The sequence below is a fragment of the Oncorhynchus keta genome, unplaced genomic scaffold (genome assembly GCF_023373465.1).
Source record: "Oncorhynchus keta strain PuntledgeMale-10-30-2019 unplaced genomic scaffold, Oket_V2 Un_contig_6633_pilon_pilon, whole genome shotgun sequence".
Classification (NCBI taxonomy): Eukaryota; Metazoa; Chordata; class Actinopteri; order Salmoniformes; family Salmonidae; genus Oncorhynchus; species Oncorhynchus keta.
The window spans coordinates 21,484-41,066 of NW_026288969.1; the positions used below are offsets into that span (position 1 = coordinate 21,484).

The window sequence follows — 19,583 nt, forward strand, 5'->3', positions numbered from 1 at the left end:
CATGTTCATCTTGTTATGGGCTGGCTTGGTGTTGCTGAAACAGAACGTCTGTCAACTGTCTTTTCTCTCCTCGTATTCTTCAGGTTTGATTTCTGCGCTATCGACTCCGAGAAGCGCCCGTCTGAGAATTTGGGTCAGGTTTTGTTTGGCGAGAGAATTGAGCCCTCTCCCTACAAGGTGGGTGATGTACACACACACACACACACACACACACACACACACACACACACACACTTTAATATCCTGTTGGTATTACATTTCTAATCTCATTACAATATTCTGCACCTTCATACCTCACTCCGAATGACCGACCCCCTTCACTCTGGTGTGTACACCCTGTACCTACATGCTAAATCAGGGAGGGGCAACTCTGATGGGGGTGGGGGCCACAAAGATTTAAACTCATCATGAGGGGGTCGCAGTTGCTCACGTGTCTGAGTAGCCACATCTATACCAACCCCGGATAACAAGTTTAAATTGCTACATTTGTTCTGCGGTAAGCTATCTGAAATATGTTAGTTAACATGGGCTAATTAGCTGACCATCACTGACTGACATAACAAGAGAAAACTGCTGATTCATATTCTACTGGTCTAACTCTCAGCAGGAAGTTGAGTAAATCATTGTATGTCTGTGTGTTGAAGTTTGAGTTCAAGAAGAAGGTGGATTGTAAGCCGGTGTGTACTAAATCCTACAACACCAACAAGCCAGAGGACAAAGCCCACCTGGACTTCCTGAAGAAAGGCATGTTGCTCAACTACCAGCACCACTGGTAAGATATTCATACTGCTAACTACCAGCACCGCTGGTAAGATAGTCATACTGCTAACTACCAGCACCGCTGGTAAGATAGTCATACTGCTAACTACCAGCACCGCTGGTAAGATAGTCATACTGCTAACTACCAGCACCGCTGGTAAGATAGTCATACTGCTAACTACCAGCACCGCTGGTAAGATAGTCATACTGCTAACTACCAGCACCGCTGGTAAGATAGTCATACTGCTAACTACCAGCACCGCTGGTTAGATAGTCATACTGGTTAGCTAGTCATACTGGTTAGATAGTCATACCGCTAACTACCAGCACCGCTGGTTAGTCATACCGCTAACTACCAGCACCGCTGGTTAGTCAGTCATACCGCTAACTACCAGCACCGCTGGTTAGATAGTCAAACTGGTTAGAGATCCATTCTCACACATTTCCCATACAGGAAGTAGTAGAGTTCACAAGCTGGGATTCAACCCAGACTTCAGACACCTGCACTGACTCATGTGGCCAATAGGTGTCGAGCTTGGCTTGTATTGTCCTCTGACCCCATAGACACCACTGACCCAATCCCAAGTAGATCCCTGAACATTAGGCAGTTGTGGAGATCTGAGAGGATGTGATTGGCATTGACCAGGGGTAGGCGACTAGATTACACCTCTGACTGAATGTTGTCAGAGCGGATGGGAGGGTGGGTCAGAACATCATCATGATAATCATTTGTGCACTGCAAATTGAACATAACTAAGCCCAAAAAGAGATTGCATTTGAAAATAACCTTTTTATACCATGGTCACATTGATACGATTAAATATTTATATAAAAATACATTTGGGCTGAATTCCTGGTGATTTTACTGGTCTTTTTTTGACCCAAATCTAAAATCCAACAAAACAAATACTAACTTTGGTGCCCCAAAAACGACTCTTGTTGCCGAGCGCTGGTATCAGATGTATGGTGAAACTTCCTCCTAGCCTATCAGAGGACAGGGTGGAGTTATTACCATATAGCTCACACCTCTCAAATCCAATCAGATCTCCACACGTGTTTAGGGGTCGATTTGGGATTGGACCACAGTCTCAACCGCACACTGTCTCCTGTAGGATAGTGGACAACATGCTGTATCCCTGTCTGTCTCCTGTAGGATAGTGGACAACATGCTGTATCCCTGTCTGTCTCCTGTAGGATAGTGGACAACATGCTGTATCCCTGTCTGTCTCCTGTAGGATAGTGGACAACATGCTGTATCCCTGTCTGTCTCCTGTAGGATAGTGGACAACATGCTGTATCCCTGTCTGTCTCCTGTAGGATAGTGGACAACATGCTGTATCCCTGTCTGTCTCCTGTAGGATAGTGGACAACATGCTGTATCCCTGTCTGTCTCCTGTAGGATAGTGGACAACATGCTGTATCCCTGTCTGTCTCCTGTAGGATAGTGGACAACATGCTGTATCCCTGTCTGTCTCCTGTAGGATAGTGGACAACATGCTGTATCCCTGTCTGTCTCCTGTAGGATAGTGGACAACATGCTGTATCCCTGTCTGTCTCCTGTAGGATAGTGGACAACATGCTGTCTCCTGTAGGGTAGTGGACAACCAGCTGTATCCCTGTCTGTCTCCTGTAGGATAGTGGACAACATGCTGTCTCCTGTAGGATAGTGGACAACATGCTGTATCCCTGGCTGTCTCCTGTAGGATAGTGGACAACATGCTGTATCCCAGTCTGTCTCCTGTAGGATAGTGGACAACATGCTGTATCCCTGTCTGTCTCCTGTAAGATAGTGGACAACATGCTGTCTCCTGTAGGATAGTGGACAACATGCTGTATCCCTGTCTGTCTCCTGTAGGATAGTGGACAACATGCTGTATCCCTGTCTGTCTCCTGTAGGATAGTGGACAACATGCTGTCTCCTGTAGGATAGTGGACAACATGCTGTCTCCTGTAGGATAGTGGACAACATGCTGTCTCCTGTAGGATAGTGGACAACATGCTGTCTCCTGTAGGATAGTGGACAACATGCTGTATCCCTGTCTGTCTCCTGTAGGATAGTGGACAACATGCTGTATCCCTGTCTGTCTCCTGTAGGATAGTGGACAACATGCTGTATCCCTGTCTGTCTCCTGTAGGATAGTGGACAACATGCTGTATCCCTGTCTGTCTCCTGTAGGATAGTGGACAACATGCTGTATCCCTGTCTGTCTCCTGTAGGATAGTGGACAACATGCTGTATCCCTGTCTGTCTCCTGTAGGATAGTGGACAACATGCTGTATCCCTGTCTGTCTCCTGTAGGATAGTGGACAACATGCTGTATCCCTGTCTGTCTCCTGTAGGATAGTGGACAACATGCTGTATCCCTGTCTGTCTCCTGTAGGATAGTGGACAACATGCTGTATCCCTGTCTGTCTCCTGTAGGATAGTGGACAACATGCTGTATCCCTGTCTGTCTCCTGTAGGATAGTGGACAACATGCTGTATCCCTGTCTGTCTCCTGTAGGATAGTGGACAACATGCTGTATCCCTGTCTGTCTCCTGTAGGATAGTGGACAACATGCTGTATCCCTGTCTGTCTCCTGTAGGATAGTGGACAACATGCTGTATCCCTGTCTGTCTCCTGTAGGATAGTGGACAACATGCTGTATCCCTGTCTGTCTCCTGTAGGATAGTGGACAACATGCTGTATCCCTGTCTGTCTCCTGTAGGATAGTGGACAACATGCTGTATCCCTGTCTGTCTCCTGTAGGATAGTGGACAACATGCTGTCTCCCTGTCTGTCTCCTGTAGGATAGTGGACAACATGCTGTATCCCTGTCTGTCTCCTGTAGGATAGTGGACAACATGCTGTATCCCTGTCTGTCTCCTGTAAGATAGTGGACAACATGCTGTCTCCTGTAGGATAGTGGACAACATGCTGTATCCCTGTCTGTCTCCTGTAGGATAGTGGACAACATGCTGTATCCCTGTCTGTCTCCTGTAGGATAGTGGACAACATGCTGTCTCCCTGTCTGTCTCCTGTAGGATAGTGGACAACATGCTGTATCCCTGTCTGTCTCCTGTAGGATAGTGGACAACATGCTGTATCCCTGTCTTCCTGTAGGGTAGTGGACAACATGCTGTATCCCTGTCTGTCTCCTGTAGGATAGTGGACAACATGCTGTATCCCTGTCTGTCTCCTGTAGGATAGTGGACAACATGCTGTCTGTCTCCTGTAGGGTAGTGGACAACCAGCTGTATCCCTGTCTGTCTCCTGTAGGATAGTGGACAACATGCTGTATCCCTGTCTGTCTCCTGTAGGATAGTGGACAACATGCTGTATCCCTGTCTGTCTCCTGTAGGATAGTGGACAACATGCTGTATCCCTGTCTGTCTCCTGTAGGATAGTGGACAACATGCTGTCTCCTGTAGGGTAGTGGACAACCAGCTGTATCCCTGTCTGTCTCCTGTAGGATAGTGGACAACATGCTGTCTCCTGTAGGATAGTGGACAACATGCTGTATCCCTGGCTGTCTCCTGTAGGATAGTGGACAACATGCTGTATCCCAGTCTGTCTCCTGTAGGATAGTGGACAACATGCTGTATCCCTGTCTGTCTCCTGTAAGATAGTGGACAACATGCTGTCTCCTGTAGGATAGTGGACAACATGCTGTATCCCTGTCTGTCTCCTGTAGGATAGTGGACAACATGCTGTATCCCTGTCTGTCTCCTGTAGGATAGTGGACAACATGCTGTCTCCTGTAGGATAGTGGACAACATGCTGTCTCCTGTAGGATAGTGGACAACATGCTGTCTCCTGTAGGATAGTGGACAACATGCTGTATCCCTGTCTGTCTCCTGTAGGATAGTGGACAACATGCTGTATCCCTGTCTGTCTCCTGTAGGATAGTGGACAACATGCTGTATCCCTGTCTGTCTCCTGTAGGATAGTGGACAACATGCTGTATCCCTGTCTGTCTCCTGTAGGATAGTGGACAACATGCTGTATCCCTGTCTGTCTCCTGTAGGATAGTGGACAACATGCTGTATCCCTGTCTGTCTCCTGTAGGATAGTGGACAACATGCTGTATCCCTGTCTGTCTCCTGTAGGATAGTGGACAACATGCTGTATCCCTGTCTGTCTCCTGTAGGATAGTGGACAACATGCTGTATCCCTGTCTGTCTCCTGTAGGATAGTGGACAACATGCTGTATCCCTGTCTGTCTCCTGTAGGATAGTGGACAACATGCTGTATCCCTGTCTGTCTCCTGTAGGATAGTGGACAACATGCTGTATCCCTGTCTGTCTCCTGTAGGATAGTGGACAACATGCTGTATCCCTGTCTGTCTCCTGTAGGATAGTGGACAACATGCTGTATCCCTGTCTGTCTCCTGTAGGATAGTGGACAACATGCTGTATCCCTGTCTGTCTCCTGTAGGATAGTGGACAACATGCTGTATCCCTGTCTGTCTCCTGTAGGATAGTGGACAACATGCTGTATCCCTGTCTGTCTCCTGTAGGATAGTGGACAACATGCTGTATCCCTGTCTGTCTCCTGTAGGATAGTGGACAACATGCTGTATCCCTGTCTGTCTCCTGTAGGATAGTGGACAACATGCTGTCTCCCTGTCTGTCTCCTGTAGGATAGTGGACAACATGCTGTATCCCTGTCTGTCTCCTGTAGGATAGTGGACAACATGCTGTATCCCTGTCTGTCTCCTGTAAGATAGTGGACAACATGCTGTCTCCTGTAGGATAGTGGACAACATGCTGTATCCCTGTCTGTCTCCTGTAGGATAGTGGACAACATGCTGTATCCCTGTCTGTCTCCTGTAGGATAGTGGACAACATGCTGTCTCCCTGTCTGTCTCCTGTAGGATAGTGGACAACATGCTGTATCCCTGTCTGTCTCCTGTAGGATAGTGGACAACATGCTGTATCCCTGTCTTCCTGTAGGGTAGTGGACAACATGCTGTATCCCTGTCTGTCTCCTGTAGGATAGTGGACAACATGCTGTATCCCTGTCTGTCTCCTGTAGGATAGTGGACAACATGCTGTCTGTCTCCTGTAGGGTAGTGGACAACCAGCTGTATCCCTGTCTGTCTCCTGTAGGATAGTGGACAACATGCTGTATCCCTGTCTGTCTCCTGTAGGATAGTGGACAACATGCTGTATCCCTGTCTGTCTCCTGTAGGATAGTGGACAACATGCTGTATCCCTGTCTGTCTCCTGTAGGATAGTGGACAACATGCTGTCTCCTGTAGGGTAGTGGACAACCAGCTGTATCCCTGTCTGTCTCCTGTAGGATAGTGGACAACATGCTGTCTCCTGTAGGATAGTGGACAACCAGCTGTATCCCTGTCTGTCTCCTGTAGGATAGTGGACAACATGCTGTATCCCTGTCTGTCTCCTGTAGGATAGTGGACAACATGCTGTATCCCTGTCTGTCTCCTGTAGGATAGTGGACAACATGCTGTATCCCTGTCTGTCTCCTGTAGGATAGTGGACAACATGCTGTCTCCTGTAGGGTAGTGGACAACCAGCTGTATCCCTGTCTGTCTCCTGTAGGATAGTGGACAACATGCTGTCTCCTGTAGGATAGTGGACAACCAGCTGTATCCCTGTCTGTCTCCTGTAGGATAGTGGACAACATGCTGTATCCCTGTCTGTCTCCTGTAGGATAGTGGACAACATGCTGTCTCCTGTAGGGTAGTGGACAACCAGCTGTATCCCTGTCTGTCTCCTGTAGGATAGTGGACAACATGCTGTCTCCTGTAGGATAGTGGACAACATGCTGTATCCCTGGCTGTCTCCTGTAGGATAGTGGACAACATGCTGTATCCCAGTCTGTCTCCTGTAGGATAGTGGACAACATGCTGTATCCCTGTCTGTCTCCTGTAAGATAGTGGACAACATGCTGTCTCCTGTAGGATAGTGGACAACATGCTGTATCCCTGTCTGTCTCCTGTAGGATAGTGGACAACATGCTGTATCCCTGTCTGTCTCCTGTAGGATAGTGGACAACATGCTGTCTCCTGTAGGATAGTGGACAACATGCTGTCTCCTGTAGGATAGTGGACAACATGCTGTCTCCTGTAGGATAGTGGACAACATGCTGTCTCCTGTAGGATAGTGGACAACATGCTGTCTCCTGTAGGATAGTGGACAACATGCTGTATCCCTGTCTGTCTCCTGTAGGATAGTGGACAACATGCTGTATCCCTGTCTGTCTCCTGTAGGATAGTGGACAACATGCTGTATCCCTGTCTGTCTCCTGTAGGATAGTGGACAACATGCTGTATCCCTGTCTGTCTCCTGTAGGATAGTGGACAACATGCTGTATCCCTGTCTGTCTCCTGTAGGATAGTGGACAACATGCTGTATCCCTGTCTGTCTCCTGTAGGATAGTGGACAACATGCTGTATCCCTGTCTGTCTCCTGTAGGATAGTGGACAACATGCTGTCTCCCTGTCTGTCTCCTGTAGGATAGTGGACAACATGCTGTCTCCCTGTCTGTCTCCTGTAGGATAGTGGACAACATGCTGTATCCCTGTCTGTCTCCTGTAGGATAGTGGACAACATGCTGTATCCCTGTCTTCCTGTAGGGTAGTGGACAACATGCTGTATCCCTGTCTGTCTCCTGTAGGATAGTGGACAACATGCTGTATCCCTGTCTGTCTCCTGTAGGATAGTGGACAACATGCTGTATCCCTGTCTGTCTCCTGTAGGATAGTGGACAACATGCTGTATCCCTGTCTGTCTCCTGTAGGATAGTGGACAACATGCTGTCTCCCTGTCTGTCTGCTGTAGGATAGTGGACAACATGCTGTATCCCTGTCTGTCTCCTGTAGGATAGTGGACAACATGCTGTCTCCTGTAGGATAGTGGACAACATGCTGTATCCCTGTCTGTCTCCTGTAGGATAGTGGACAACATGCTGTATCCCTGTCTGTCTCCTGTAGGATAGTGGACAACATGCTGTATCCCTGTCTGTCTCCTGTAGGATAGTGGACAACATGCTGTATCCCTGTCTGTCTCCTGTAGGATAGTGGACAACATGCTGTATCCCTGTCTGTCTCCTGTAGGATAGTGGACAACATGCTGTATCCCTGTCTGTCTCCTGTAGGATAGTGGACAACATGCTGTATCCCTGTCTGTCTCCTGTAGGATAGTGGACAACATGCTGTATCCCTGTCTGTCTCCTGTAGGATAGTGGACAACATGCTGTATCCCTGTCTGTCTCCTGTAGGATAGTGGACAACATGCTGTATCCCTGTCTGTCTCCTGTAGGATAGTGGACAACATGCTGTATCCCTGTCTGTCTCCTGTAGGATAGTGGACAACATGCTGTATCCCTGTCTGTCTCCTGTAGGATAGTGGACAACATGCTGTATCCCTGTCTGTCTCCTGTAGGATAGTGGACAACATGCTGTATCCCTGTCTGTCTCCTGTAGGATAGTGGACAACATGCTGTATCCCTGTCTGTCTCCTGTAGGATAGTGGACAACATGCCGGTGACCTGGTGTTATGACGTGGAGGACGGACAGAAGTTCTGTAACCCAGGGTTTCCCATTGGCTGCTACGTCACTGAGGCGGGACGACCCAAAGACGCTTGTGTTGTCAACGTGAGTCCATTCATATCCTGTGTGTGGAGGTTAGGCCTCTGAGTCGGGCCATTTTTCTTCGTCAGTTAAACGTTTTGCTAGATAGACAGAACATATAAGACATTATAAAGGCTTATATTTGCTTATAACACGTTTATAAAGCGCATAACTTAAGCGTTTTCCTCGTTCCAGTCTGACTTTAAGGACAAAGACACATTCTACGTCTTCAACCATGTTGACATCACCATCCACTATCATGTGGTGGAGAACGAGGCTGCTGGGGCTAGACTGGTCGCTGCCAAGATGGAGCCCAAGAGGTAGGAGGTCAAACGGTCGCTCACTTAGGGGACAGTCCTCACTGTCACTTAGTCATTCATTGATGTGAAGTTAGAATTCACCCCTTGGGGTTTTCTACTTCTTAACAATGAATTATTTATTTCTCTAGTCTCCATGAAATGTTCATTCTTAGATAATGTGTGTTTCTACTCCAAGTAACGATGTCTCTCTTTAATTGACATCAAGTATTTATTTATTGTGATTTATTCTCTCCTCCTTCCCACCTCCTTTTCCTCTTCTTCCTCCTCTCTCTTCCTCCTCTCTCCCTCTTCCTCTCCTCTCTTCCTCCTCTCTCCTCTCTTCTTCCTCTCTCCTCCTTCCCACCTCCTTTTCCTCTTCTTCCTCCTCTCTCCTCTTCCTCCTCTCTCCTCTTTCTCCTCTTCTTCCTCCCCTCTTCTTCCTCCTCTCTTCCTCCTCTCTCCTCCTCTTCTTCCTCCTCTCTCTTCTTCCTCCTCTCTTCTTCCTCCCCTCTTCTTCCTCCCCTCTTCTTCCTCCCCTCTTCTTCCTCCCCTCTTCTTCCTCCCCTCTTCTTCCTCCCCTCTTCTTCCTCCCCTCTTCTTCCTCCCCTCTTCTTCCTCCCTCTTCTTCCTCCTCTCTCCTCTTCTTCCTCTCTTCATCCTCTCTCCTCTTCTTCCTCCTCTCTCCTCTTCTTCCTCCTCTCTCCTCTTTCTCCTCTTCTTCCTCCCCTCTTCATCCTCTCTTCCTCCTCTCTCCTCTTCTTCCTCCTCTCTTCCTCCTCTCTCCTCTTCTTCCTCTCCCCTCTTCATCCTCTCTTCCTCCTCTCTCCTCTTCTTCATCCTCTCTCCCCTCTTCATCCTCTCTCCCCTCTTCATCCTCCTCTCTCTTCTTCCTCCTCTCTCCTCTCTTCCTCCTCTCCTCCAAAGCTATAAACACACCAAAGTGGAGGCCCCCGACTGTGCAGGAGGGCCCATGTACCTGAACAACAAGTTCAGTGGAGAGCTGAAGATCGGCTATACCTACTCTGTCCAGTTTGTGGTATGTTTCTAAACCCCACGACCTTTGAAATTCCTCTGTCTGTGTGACTGACTAGGTTCAGTCTCTGGTTTCCTACGTGCTGTAACGCCGGCTAGCCCACTGAGCTAAAGCCTAGACATATGCTTGGGGAGCTAATGCGAGTGGTCAGGTCTCAGGAGAGGTTAGTCATGTGCTCTGGTCAGTGGGTGTAATATATATGCTGGTGTTGTATCTAGGAGGACACGCACATCAGATGGGCATCACGTTGGGACTACATTCTGGAGTCCATGCCCCACACCAACATTCAGTGGTTCAGGTGAGTTTCTCTCTCACACACACACACACACACACACACCCCTTCTATCTGTAACTGTGTGTGTATTGTCTTGTCCCCCAGCATCATGAACTCTCTGGTGATCGTTCTCTTCCTGTCTGGTATGGTGGCTATGATCATGCTGAGGACTCTACATAAGGACATTGCCAGATACAACCAGATGGACTCTGTGGTGAGTCTGGTAAATCCTCCACAGTAATCCAGCTGATTGGTTTCCCTTCAGGTCCCAGTCCACCATGTTGGTTTCCTTCAGGTCCCAGTCCACCATGTTGGTTTCCCTTCAGGTCCCAGTCCACCATGTTGGTTTCCCTTCAGGTCCCAGTCCACCATGTTGGTTTCCCTTCAGGTCCCAGTCCGCCATGTTGGTTTCCTTCAGGTCCCAGTCCGCCATGTTGGTTTCCCTTCAGGTCCCAGTCCGCCATGTTGGTTTCCCTTCAGGTCCCAGTCCGCCATGTTGGTTTCCCTTCAGGTCCCAGTCCGCCATGTTGGTTTCCCTTCAGGTCCCAGTCCGCCATGTTGGTTTCCCTTCAGGTCCCAGTCCGCCATGTTGGTTTCCCTTCAGGTCCCAGTCCGCCATGTTGGTTTCCCTTCAGGTCCCAGTCCACCATGTTGGTTTCCCTTCAGGTCCCAGTCCACCATGTTGGTTTCCCTTCAGGTCCCAGTCCACCATGTTGGTTTCCCTTCAGGTCCCACGGTCCCAATCCACCATGTTGGTTTCCCTTCAGGTCCCACGGTCCCAATCCACCATGTTGGTTTCCTTCAGGTCCCAGTCCACCATGTTGGTTTCCCTTCAGGTCCCAGTCCACCATGTTGGTTTCCCTTCAGGTCCCAGTCCACCATGTTGGTTTCCTTCAGGTCCCAGTCCACCATGTTGGTTTCCTTCAGGTCCCAGTCCACCATGTTGGTTTCCCTTCAGGTCCCAGTCCACCATGTTGGTTTCCCTTCAGGTCCCAGTCCGCCATGTTGGTTTGTGGGATGTGTCACATATGAGGGCTGTGTCTGTGTGACACTGGCAAGGGTTATCTAGTGCACACCGACATGTCCCTGATGAGGAGTGACAGGGCGGTGGTCTGGTCTACTGGTCTGGTACAGACACAAATACACAGACATGTCCCTGATGAGGAGTGACAGGGCGGTGGTCTGGTCTACTGGTCTGGTACAGACACAAACACACAGACATGTCCCTGATGAGGAGTGACAGGGCGGTGGTCTGGTCTACTGGTCTGGTACAGACACAAACACACAGACATGTCCCTGATGAGGAGTGACAGGGCGGTGGTCTGGTCTACTGGTCTGGTACAGACACAAACACACAGACATGTCCCTGATGAGGAGTGACAGGGCGGTGGTCTGGTCTACTGGTCTGGTACAGATACAAACACACAGACATGTCCCTGATGAGGAGTGACAGGGCGGTGGTCTGGTCTCCTGGTTCGGTACATACACACAAAACCCCAACAACTGGCTCCAAGCTCTGATTGGCTCCAGCCAGCTGGTGGAGGCTTTGGTTAAGACCTCGGGTGTGAGACCTTGTGTACTCTCCATCTACCATCTCTCATCTCTCCATCTCCAGGAAAACTGACAGCAGATGTTCTCTAGGAAGGCTTGTGGGGTCACTAGGGGTGACATGTATCTATATTACCCCCACCCCCCACCAGCACCTCTCACCCCCCGACCCCCTCCCCTACCAGTATTGTAGTCTCTATCTGTCTCCGAGATCAGTCATTATTTCAGCAGCTCTGTCCCCTCAGCCCCTCCCCTAGCGATCAGACTCCTTCAGCCCCTCCCCTAGCGATCAGACTCCCTTCAGCCCCTCCCCTAGCGATCAGACTGACAGGTAGCGTCACCGCGGCGACCAGCCTGCTCGTGTTCCAACCCTCTGAAGTCTATCACCGCTAATTGACAGGAGAGACCCCACTCCCTCATCTTCTCCCCTGTTATATCCTGCTGGGTTCCCCCTCACACCCTCCTGTCCTCTCCTCATTTGGCCTGAACATTCTTGCTGTTTTGTGATGGTCTTTTTATAGTGAGAGATGTGGTGATGAAGATGTTATATAGGATAAATCCAGTTGAAAGTGAAACTAAGTGAAGGTCTTCCCCTCCTCTCTCTCTGCTGGTCGGGTCAGGAAGATGCCCAGGAGGAGTTTGGCTGGAAGCTGGTCCATGGAGACGTCTTCCGGCCTCCCAGGAAAGGCATGCTCCTCTCTGTCTTTCTGGGATCAGGAACTCAGATCTTCATCATGATGTTCGTCACTCTCTGTGAGTTCTACAATCTACAGCTCTGTGTTTCTGTCTACCGGAATATAAAACAAACCTTCTACACTTGTCCAGACCATTTATTTGTCATTACCCAAAAACAAATTAGCAAGGTAACGTATAGTATAGAGGAAGTACTTAGTTACTTCTACTCTGAGATTAGGACTAGTGTTTCACTTATTTAATGCAGTCACTGACAGTCATCTTGGTTATTTAATGTAGTCACTGACAGTCATCTTGGTTATTTAATGTATTCACTGACAGTCATCTTGGTTATTTAATGTATTCACTGACAGTCATCTAGTTATTTAATGTAGTCACTGACAGTCATCTTGGTTATTTAATGTATTCACTGACAGTCATCTTGGTTATTTAATGTAGTCACTGACAGTCATCTAGTTATTTAATGTAGTCACTGACAGTCATCTAGTTATTTAATGTATTCACTGACAGTCATCTAGTTATTTAATGTAGTCACTGACAGTCATCTAGTTATTTAATGTAGTCACTGACAGTCATCTAGTTATTTAATGTAGTCACTGACAGTCATCTAGTTATTTAATGTAGTCACTGACAGTCATCTTAGTTATTTAATGTAGTCACTGACAGTCATCTAGTTATTTAATGTAGTCACTGACAGTCATCTAGTTATTTAATGTATTCACTGACAGTCATCTAGTTATTTAATGTAGTCACTGACAGTCATCTAGTTATTTAATGTAGTCACTGACAGTCATCTTGGTTATTTAATGTATTCACTGACAGTCATCTTAGTTATTTAATGTAGTCACTGACAGTCATCTAGTTATTTAATGTAGTCACTGACAGTCATCTAGTTATTTAATGTATTCACTGACAGTCATCTAGTTATTTAATGTAGTCACTGACAGTCATCTTAGTTATTTAATGTAGTCACTGACAGTCATCTTAGTTATTTAATGTAGTCACTGACAGTCATCTTAGTTATTTAATGCAGTCACTGACAGTCATCTTGGTTATTTAATGTATTCACTGACAGTCATCTTAGTTATTTAATGCAGTCACTGACAGTCATCTTAGTTATTTAATGTATTCACTGACAGTCATCTTGGTTATTTAATGTAGTCACTGACAGTTATTTAATGTAGTCACTGACAGTCATCTTAGTTATTTAATGTAGTCACTGACAGTCATCTTAGTTATTTAATGTAGTCACTGACAGTTATTTAATGTAGTCACTGACAGTCATCTTAGTTATTTAATGTAGTGACTGACAGTCATCTTAGTTATTTAATGTGTTCACTGACAGTTATTTAATGTAGTCACTGACAGTCATCTTGGTTATTTAATGTAGTCACTGACAGTCATCTTAGTTATTTAATGTAGTCACTGACAGTCATCTTAGTTATTTAATGTAGTCACTGACAGTTATTTAATGTAGTCACTGATGGTCATCTTAGTTATTTAATGTAGTCACTGACAGTCATCTTGGTTATTTAATGTAGTCACTGACAGTCATCTTGGTTATTTAATGTAGTCACTGACAGTCATCTTGGTTATTTAATGTAGTCACTGACAGTCATCTTAGTTATTTAATGTAGTCACTGACAGTCATCTTAGTTATTTAATGTAGTCACTGACAGTCATCTTAGTTATTTAATGTATTCACTGACAGTTATTTAATGTAGTCACTGACAGTCGTCTTAGTTATTTAATGTAGTCACTGACAGTCATCTTAGTTATTTAATGTATTCACTGACAGTCATCTTAGTTATTTAATGTATTCACTGACAGTCATCTTAGTTATTTAATGTATTCACTGACAGTTATTTAATATAGTCACTGACAGTCATCTTAGTTATTTAATGTATTCACTGACAGTCATCTTAGTTATTTAATGTAGTCACTGACGGTCATCTTAGTTATTTAACGTAGTCACTGACAGTCATCTTAATTATTTAATGTAGTCACTGACAGTCATCTTAGTTATTTAATGTAGTCACTGACGGTCATCTTAGTTATTTAATGTATTCACTGACAGTTATTTTAGTTATTTAATGTAGTCACTGACAGTTATTTAACGTAGTCACTGACAGTGATCTTAGTTATTTAATTATTCAGTAGCAGAAAAGGACCAACAATAATAGCACACAGTTCAGTCAAAACCAATGGTGTGTTTTTTATTTTTGAATCCATATCCATTGTGCTCCCCTTGTCCAGTCTTTGCCTGCCTGGGCTTCCTGTCCCCGCGAACCGCGGTGCCCTGATGACGTGTGCCGTGGTGCTCTGGGTCCTACTGGGCACACCAGCCGGCTACGTGGCTGCCCGCTTCTACAAGTGTAAGTGAACATTTGGGCCGAGGGGGAAAGGGTCACGACCCCAACTTGACCCTGAAAAGTCGACCAGTCACGACCCAACTGTGCTGGAGGGTAGCTCGTTAGGTCCAATCAGTGTCAGCTGGGGTCTCTGTGTCAATTACTGGTGCAGTGTTCTGTAGAGGCCTGTAGCAGTAGGGTCCCCCCATCCCAACCCAACCCTCCCTCGCAACACATGCTCTATGGCCTGAATCCTGCCTCCCTGCTAAAGGCTATATGCCTCAACACCTTGGAAGTAAAGAAAGAAGTTTGAATTTCCAAGAAACGTCTGTTTGTCTTCCAAGAGTTGCTGACTGTTTCTCTTCACGTCTGCATTCTTTCTCTCTGTGATGTCACAGCCTTTGGTGGGGAGAATGGAAGACTAACGTCCTGCTGACCTGCTTCCTGTGTCCTGGGTGAGTCTGACTTTTCATTGGTTGAGGAGATAGACGTTAGTTTGTGTTCAGGATTGATAGTTGACTTCTGTCTCTGTGTTCAAGGTTGATAGTTCTGTCTCTGTGTTCAGGGTTGTTAGTTGACTTCTGTCTCTGTGTTCAGGGTTGATAGTTCTGTCTCTGTGTTCAGGGTTGATAGTTCTGTCTCTGTGTTCAGGGTTGATAGTTCTGTCTCTGTGTTCAGGGTTGATAGTTCTGTCTCTGTGTTCAGGGTTGATAGTTCTGTCTCTGTGTTCAGGGTTGATAGTTCTGTCTCTGTGTTCAGGGTTGATCTGACTTCTGTCTCTGTGTTCAAGGTTGATAGTTGACTTCTGTCTCTGTGTTCAGGGTTGTTAGTTGACTTCTGTCTCTGTGTTCAGGGTTGATAGTTCTGTCTCTGTGTTCAGGGTTGATAGTTCTGTCTCTGTGTTCAGGGTTGATAGTTCTGTCTCTGTGTTCAGGGTTGATAGTTCTGTCTCTGTGTTAGGGTTGATAGTTCTGTCTCTGTGTTCAGGGTTGATAGTTCTGTGTTCAGGGTTGATAGTTCTGTCTCTGTGTTCAGGGTTGATAGTTCTGTGTTCAGGGTTGATAGTTCTGTCTCTGTGTTCAGGGTTGATAGTTCTGTCTCTGTGTTCAGGGTTGATAGTTCTGTCTCTGTGTTCAGGGTTGATAGTTCTGTCTCTGTGTTCAGGGTTGATAGTTGACTTCTGTCTCTGTGTTCAGGGTTGATAGTTCTGTCTCTGTGTTCAGGGTTGATAGTTGACTTCTGTCTCTGTGTTCAGGGTTGTTAGTTGACTTCTGTCTCTGTGTTCAGGGTTGATAGTTCTGTGTTCAGGGTTGATAGTTCTGTCTCTGTGTTCAGGGTTGATAGTTCTGTGTTCAGGGTTGATAGTTCTGTGTTCAGGGTTGATAGTTCTGTCTCTGTGTTCAGGGTTGATAGTTCTGTCTCTGTGTTCAGGGTTGATAGTTCTGTCTCTGTGTTCAGGGTTGATAGTTGACTTCTGTCTCTGTGTTCTGGGTTGATAGTTCTGTCTCTGTGTTCAGGGTTGATAGTTCTGTCTCTGTGTTCAGGGTTGATAGTTGACTTCTGTCTCTGTGTTCAGGGTTGATAGTTGACTTCTGTCTCTGTGTTCAGGGTTGATAGTTGACTTCTGTCTCTGTGTTCAGGGTTGATAGTTGACTTCTGTCTCTGTGTTCAGGGTTGATAGTTGATTTCTGTCTCTGTGTTCAGGGTTGATAGTTGACTTCTGTCTCTGTGTTCAGGGTTGATAGTTGACTTCTGTCTCTGTGTTCTGGGTTGATAGTTCGTCTGTGTTCAGGGTTGATAGTTGACTTCTGTCTCTGTGTTCAGGGTTGATAGTTGATTTCTGTCTCTGTGTTCAGGGTTGATAGTTGACTTCTGTCTCTGTGTTCAGGGTTGATAGTTGACTTCTGTCTCTGTGTTCAGGGTTGATAGTTGACTTCTGTCTCTGTGTTCAGGGTTGATAGTTCTGTCTCTGTGTTCAGGGTTGTGTTTGCTGATTTCTTTGTGATGAATCTGATCCTGTGGGGAGAGGGCTCCTCTGCAGCCATGCCCTTTGGCACCCTGGTGGCCATCTTGGCTCTGTGGTTCTGCATCTCTGTCCCCCTCACCTTCATAGGGGCCTACTTCGGCTTCAAGAAGACCGTGAGTACAAACACACGTCAATATGTGAATACATTCAAACATACACTGTCACACACACACAAGTCTGTGTGCATATCATGCCTTTCATACTCCTCCCTTCTGTCGTGTGATTGGTGCATTTCAGGGGATTGAGCACCCTGTGCGGACCAATCAGATCCCTCGTCAGATCCCGGAGCAGTCGTTCTACACCAGATCTCTCCCAGGGATCGTCATGGGGGGGATCCTCCCGTTCGGCTGTATCTTCATCCAGCTCTTCTTCATCCTCAACAGCATCTGGTGAGTCTCTCAGTTCAGCTACCCTGCAGACGCTGCTGCTCTGTTTTGGGACTGCTACACGAGCAGCTTGTCGCGAAGGCAGAACCAGTCAGTGAGGTGAAAGGTGAACGGGTGAGGTTTGGAGAAGTGTGAACGGGGTTGAGTGAGTAACTGACTACGACTCTGTAGGTTGACTAGTGGTTGGTGTGAAGCAGAGGACAGCATGTTTTAAAGGGTTATCTTTGTAATGTATGGTTGTGTCTCACCAGATGCTAGAGCAGTGGGTTATCTTTAGGATGTATGGTTGTGTCTCACCAGATGCTAGAGCAGTGGGTTATCTTTGTAATGTATGGTTGTGTCTCACCAGATGCTAGAGCAGTGGGTTATCTTTGTGATGTATGGTTGTGTCTCACCAGATGCTAGAGCAGTGGGTTATCTTTGTGATGTATGGTTGTGTCTCACCAGATGCTAGAGCAGTGGGTTATCTTTATGATGTATGGTTGTGTCTCACCAGATGCTAGAGCAGTGGGTCATCTTTAGGATGTATGGTTGTCTCACCAGATGCTAGAGCAGTGGGTTATCTTTATGATGTATGGTTGTGTCTCACCAGATGCTAGAGCAGTGGGTTATTTTTATGATGTATGGTTGTCTCACCAGATGCTAGAGCAGTGGGTTATCTTTATGATGTATGGTTGTGTCTCACCAGATGCTAGAGCAGTGGGTTATCTTTATGATGTATGGTTGTGTCTCACCAGATGCTAGAGCAGTGGGTTATCTTTATGATGTATGGTTGTCTCACCAGATGCTAGAGCAGTGGGTTATCTTTAGGATGTATGGTTGTGTCTCACCAGATGCTAGAGCAGTGGGTCATCTTTAGGATGTATGGTTGTCTCACCAGATGCTAGAGCAGTGGGTTATCTTTATGATGTATGGTTGTGTCTCACCAGATGCTAGAGCAGTGGGTTATCTTTATGATGTATGGTTGTGTCTCACCAGATGCTAGAGCAGTGGGTTATCTTTATGATGTATGGTTGTCTCACCAGATGCTAGAGCAGTGGGTTATCTTTATGATGTATGGTTGTCTCACCAGATGCTAGAGCAGTGGGTTATCTTTATGATGTATGGTTGTCTCACCAGATGCTAGAGCAGTGGGTTATCTTTATGATGTATGGTTGTCTCACACCAGGTCTCACCAGATGTACTACATGTTTGGTTTCCTGTTTCTGGTGTTCATCATCCTGGTAATCACCTGCTCTGAGGCCACCATCCTACTCTGCTACTTCCACCTCTGTGCTGAGGTAAGACACCACACACACCATCCTACTCTGCTACTTCCACCTCTGTGCTGAGGTAAGACACCACACACACCATCCTACTCTGCTACTTCCACCTCTGTGCTGAGGTAAGACACCACACACACACACACACCATCCTACTCTGCTACTTCCACCTCTGTGCTGAGGTAAGACACCACACACACACACACACACCATCCTACTCTGCTACTTCCACCTCTGTGCTGAGGTAAGACACCACACACACACACCATCCTACTCTGCTACTTCCACCTCTGTGCTGAGGTAAGACACACACACACACACACACACCATCCTACTCTGCTACTTCCACCTCTGTGCTGAGGTAAGACACCACACACACACACCATCCTACTCTGCTACTTCCTCCTCTGTGCTGAGGTACTTCCAGACACCACACACCACACACACCATCCTACACCTGCTACTTCCACCTCTGTGCTGAGGTAAGACCACACACACACAACCATCCTACTCTGCTACTTCCTCCTCTGTGCTGAGGTAAGACACCACACACCACACACACACACACACACACCATCCTACTCTGCTACTTCCTCCTCTGTGCTGAGTTATGACGATCTGAGTATTCCCTGGTCGGGTCATGTGACCAATGGCAATAGTGCCCTTAATGACGAGGATGAAGGGACTGTTTCTCAAATCCTCTTTCTTTGATTCCTAACAGCTTCTCTCTTTAAAAGATAAGTTCCCAAACAAGGGACCTGGAACCTCCTTCTCCACTACGGTTGAGAAGGAGAGGAGACAGGATGAAAGGAATAACAGGAAGTTGAATTAAGGGCGCGCTACGTTCTCTCTCTCCATCAGGACTATCACTGGCAGTGGTGTTCCTTCCTGACCAGTGGTCTTGTCTTAGTAAAGATGTTCTAAACACAGAGATATCTAACTGTTCTCTCTGTCTCTCTCCATCAGGACTACCACTGGCAGTGGTGTTCCTTCCTGACCAGTGGTTTCTAAACACGGCCGTCTACTTCCTGGTCTATGCCATCCACTACTGTTCTCTCTTCTTCTCCAAGCTCCAGATCACAGGATTGGCTAGCACCATCCTCTACTTTGGTTACACCATGATCATGGCTCTCATCTTCTTCTTATTCACAGGTAGGTAGCTGGGGGCGGGGCTTCATACTGTAGCTTGCCATGATGAGGATGGACTAGGTCAGAGGGCAGAGGTTATCCTCATTAGTCCAGTTTAATGGACTGGACCAAATAGGACTGGGCATCCTCCCACCCTGACTATTATGCTGCCTTTCTGGGGTTTTCACACACACACACACGGTTGAGGTGCAGCTCTGACTGGCCTGGGAAAGTGTGATTTTC

At 46.9% G+C, this 19,583-nt stretch overlaps 1 protein-coding gene and 1 long non-coding RNA gene across 2 annotated transcripts; both read left to right on the forward strand.

Annotated features, from left to right (window-relative positions):
* Window positions 1-19,364, forward strand: LOC127926031 (transmembrane 9 superfamily member 2-like; the record flags this gene model as incomplete). Its single annotated transcript, XM_052511298.1, is given in 17 exon segments — window positions 1-177; window positions 645-772; window positions 8,235-8,364; window positions 8,536-8,660; window positions 9,564-9,675; window positions 9,891-9,970; window positions 10,052-10,160; window positions 12,115-12,247; window positions 14,444-14,464; window positions 14,467-14,562; window positions 14,937-14,948; window positions 14,951-14,993; window positions 16,518-16,677; window positions 16,802-16,953; window positions 18,119-18,230; window positions 19,179-19,220; window positions 19,223-19,364. Coding segments are annotated over 17 exon segments (1,759 nt in total), but the record flags the coding sequence as incomplete, so codon positions are not given.
* On the forward strand, window positions 10,371-11,452 carry LOC127926029 (uncharacterized). Its single transcript, XR_008123151.1, has 3 exons — window positions 10,371-10,674; window positions 10,752-10,813; window positions 10,874-11,452. It is a non-coding gene; the product is annotated as an uncharacterized LOC127926029 (long non-coding RNA).
* Window positions 19,365-19,583: the final 219 nt, after the last annotated feature.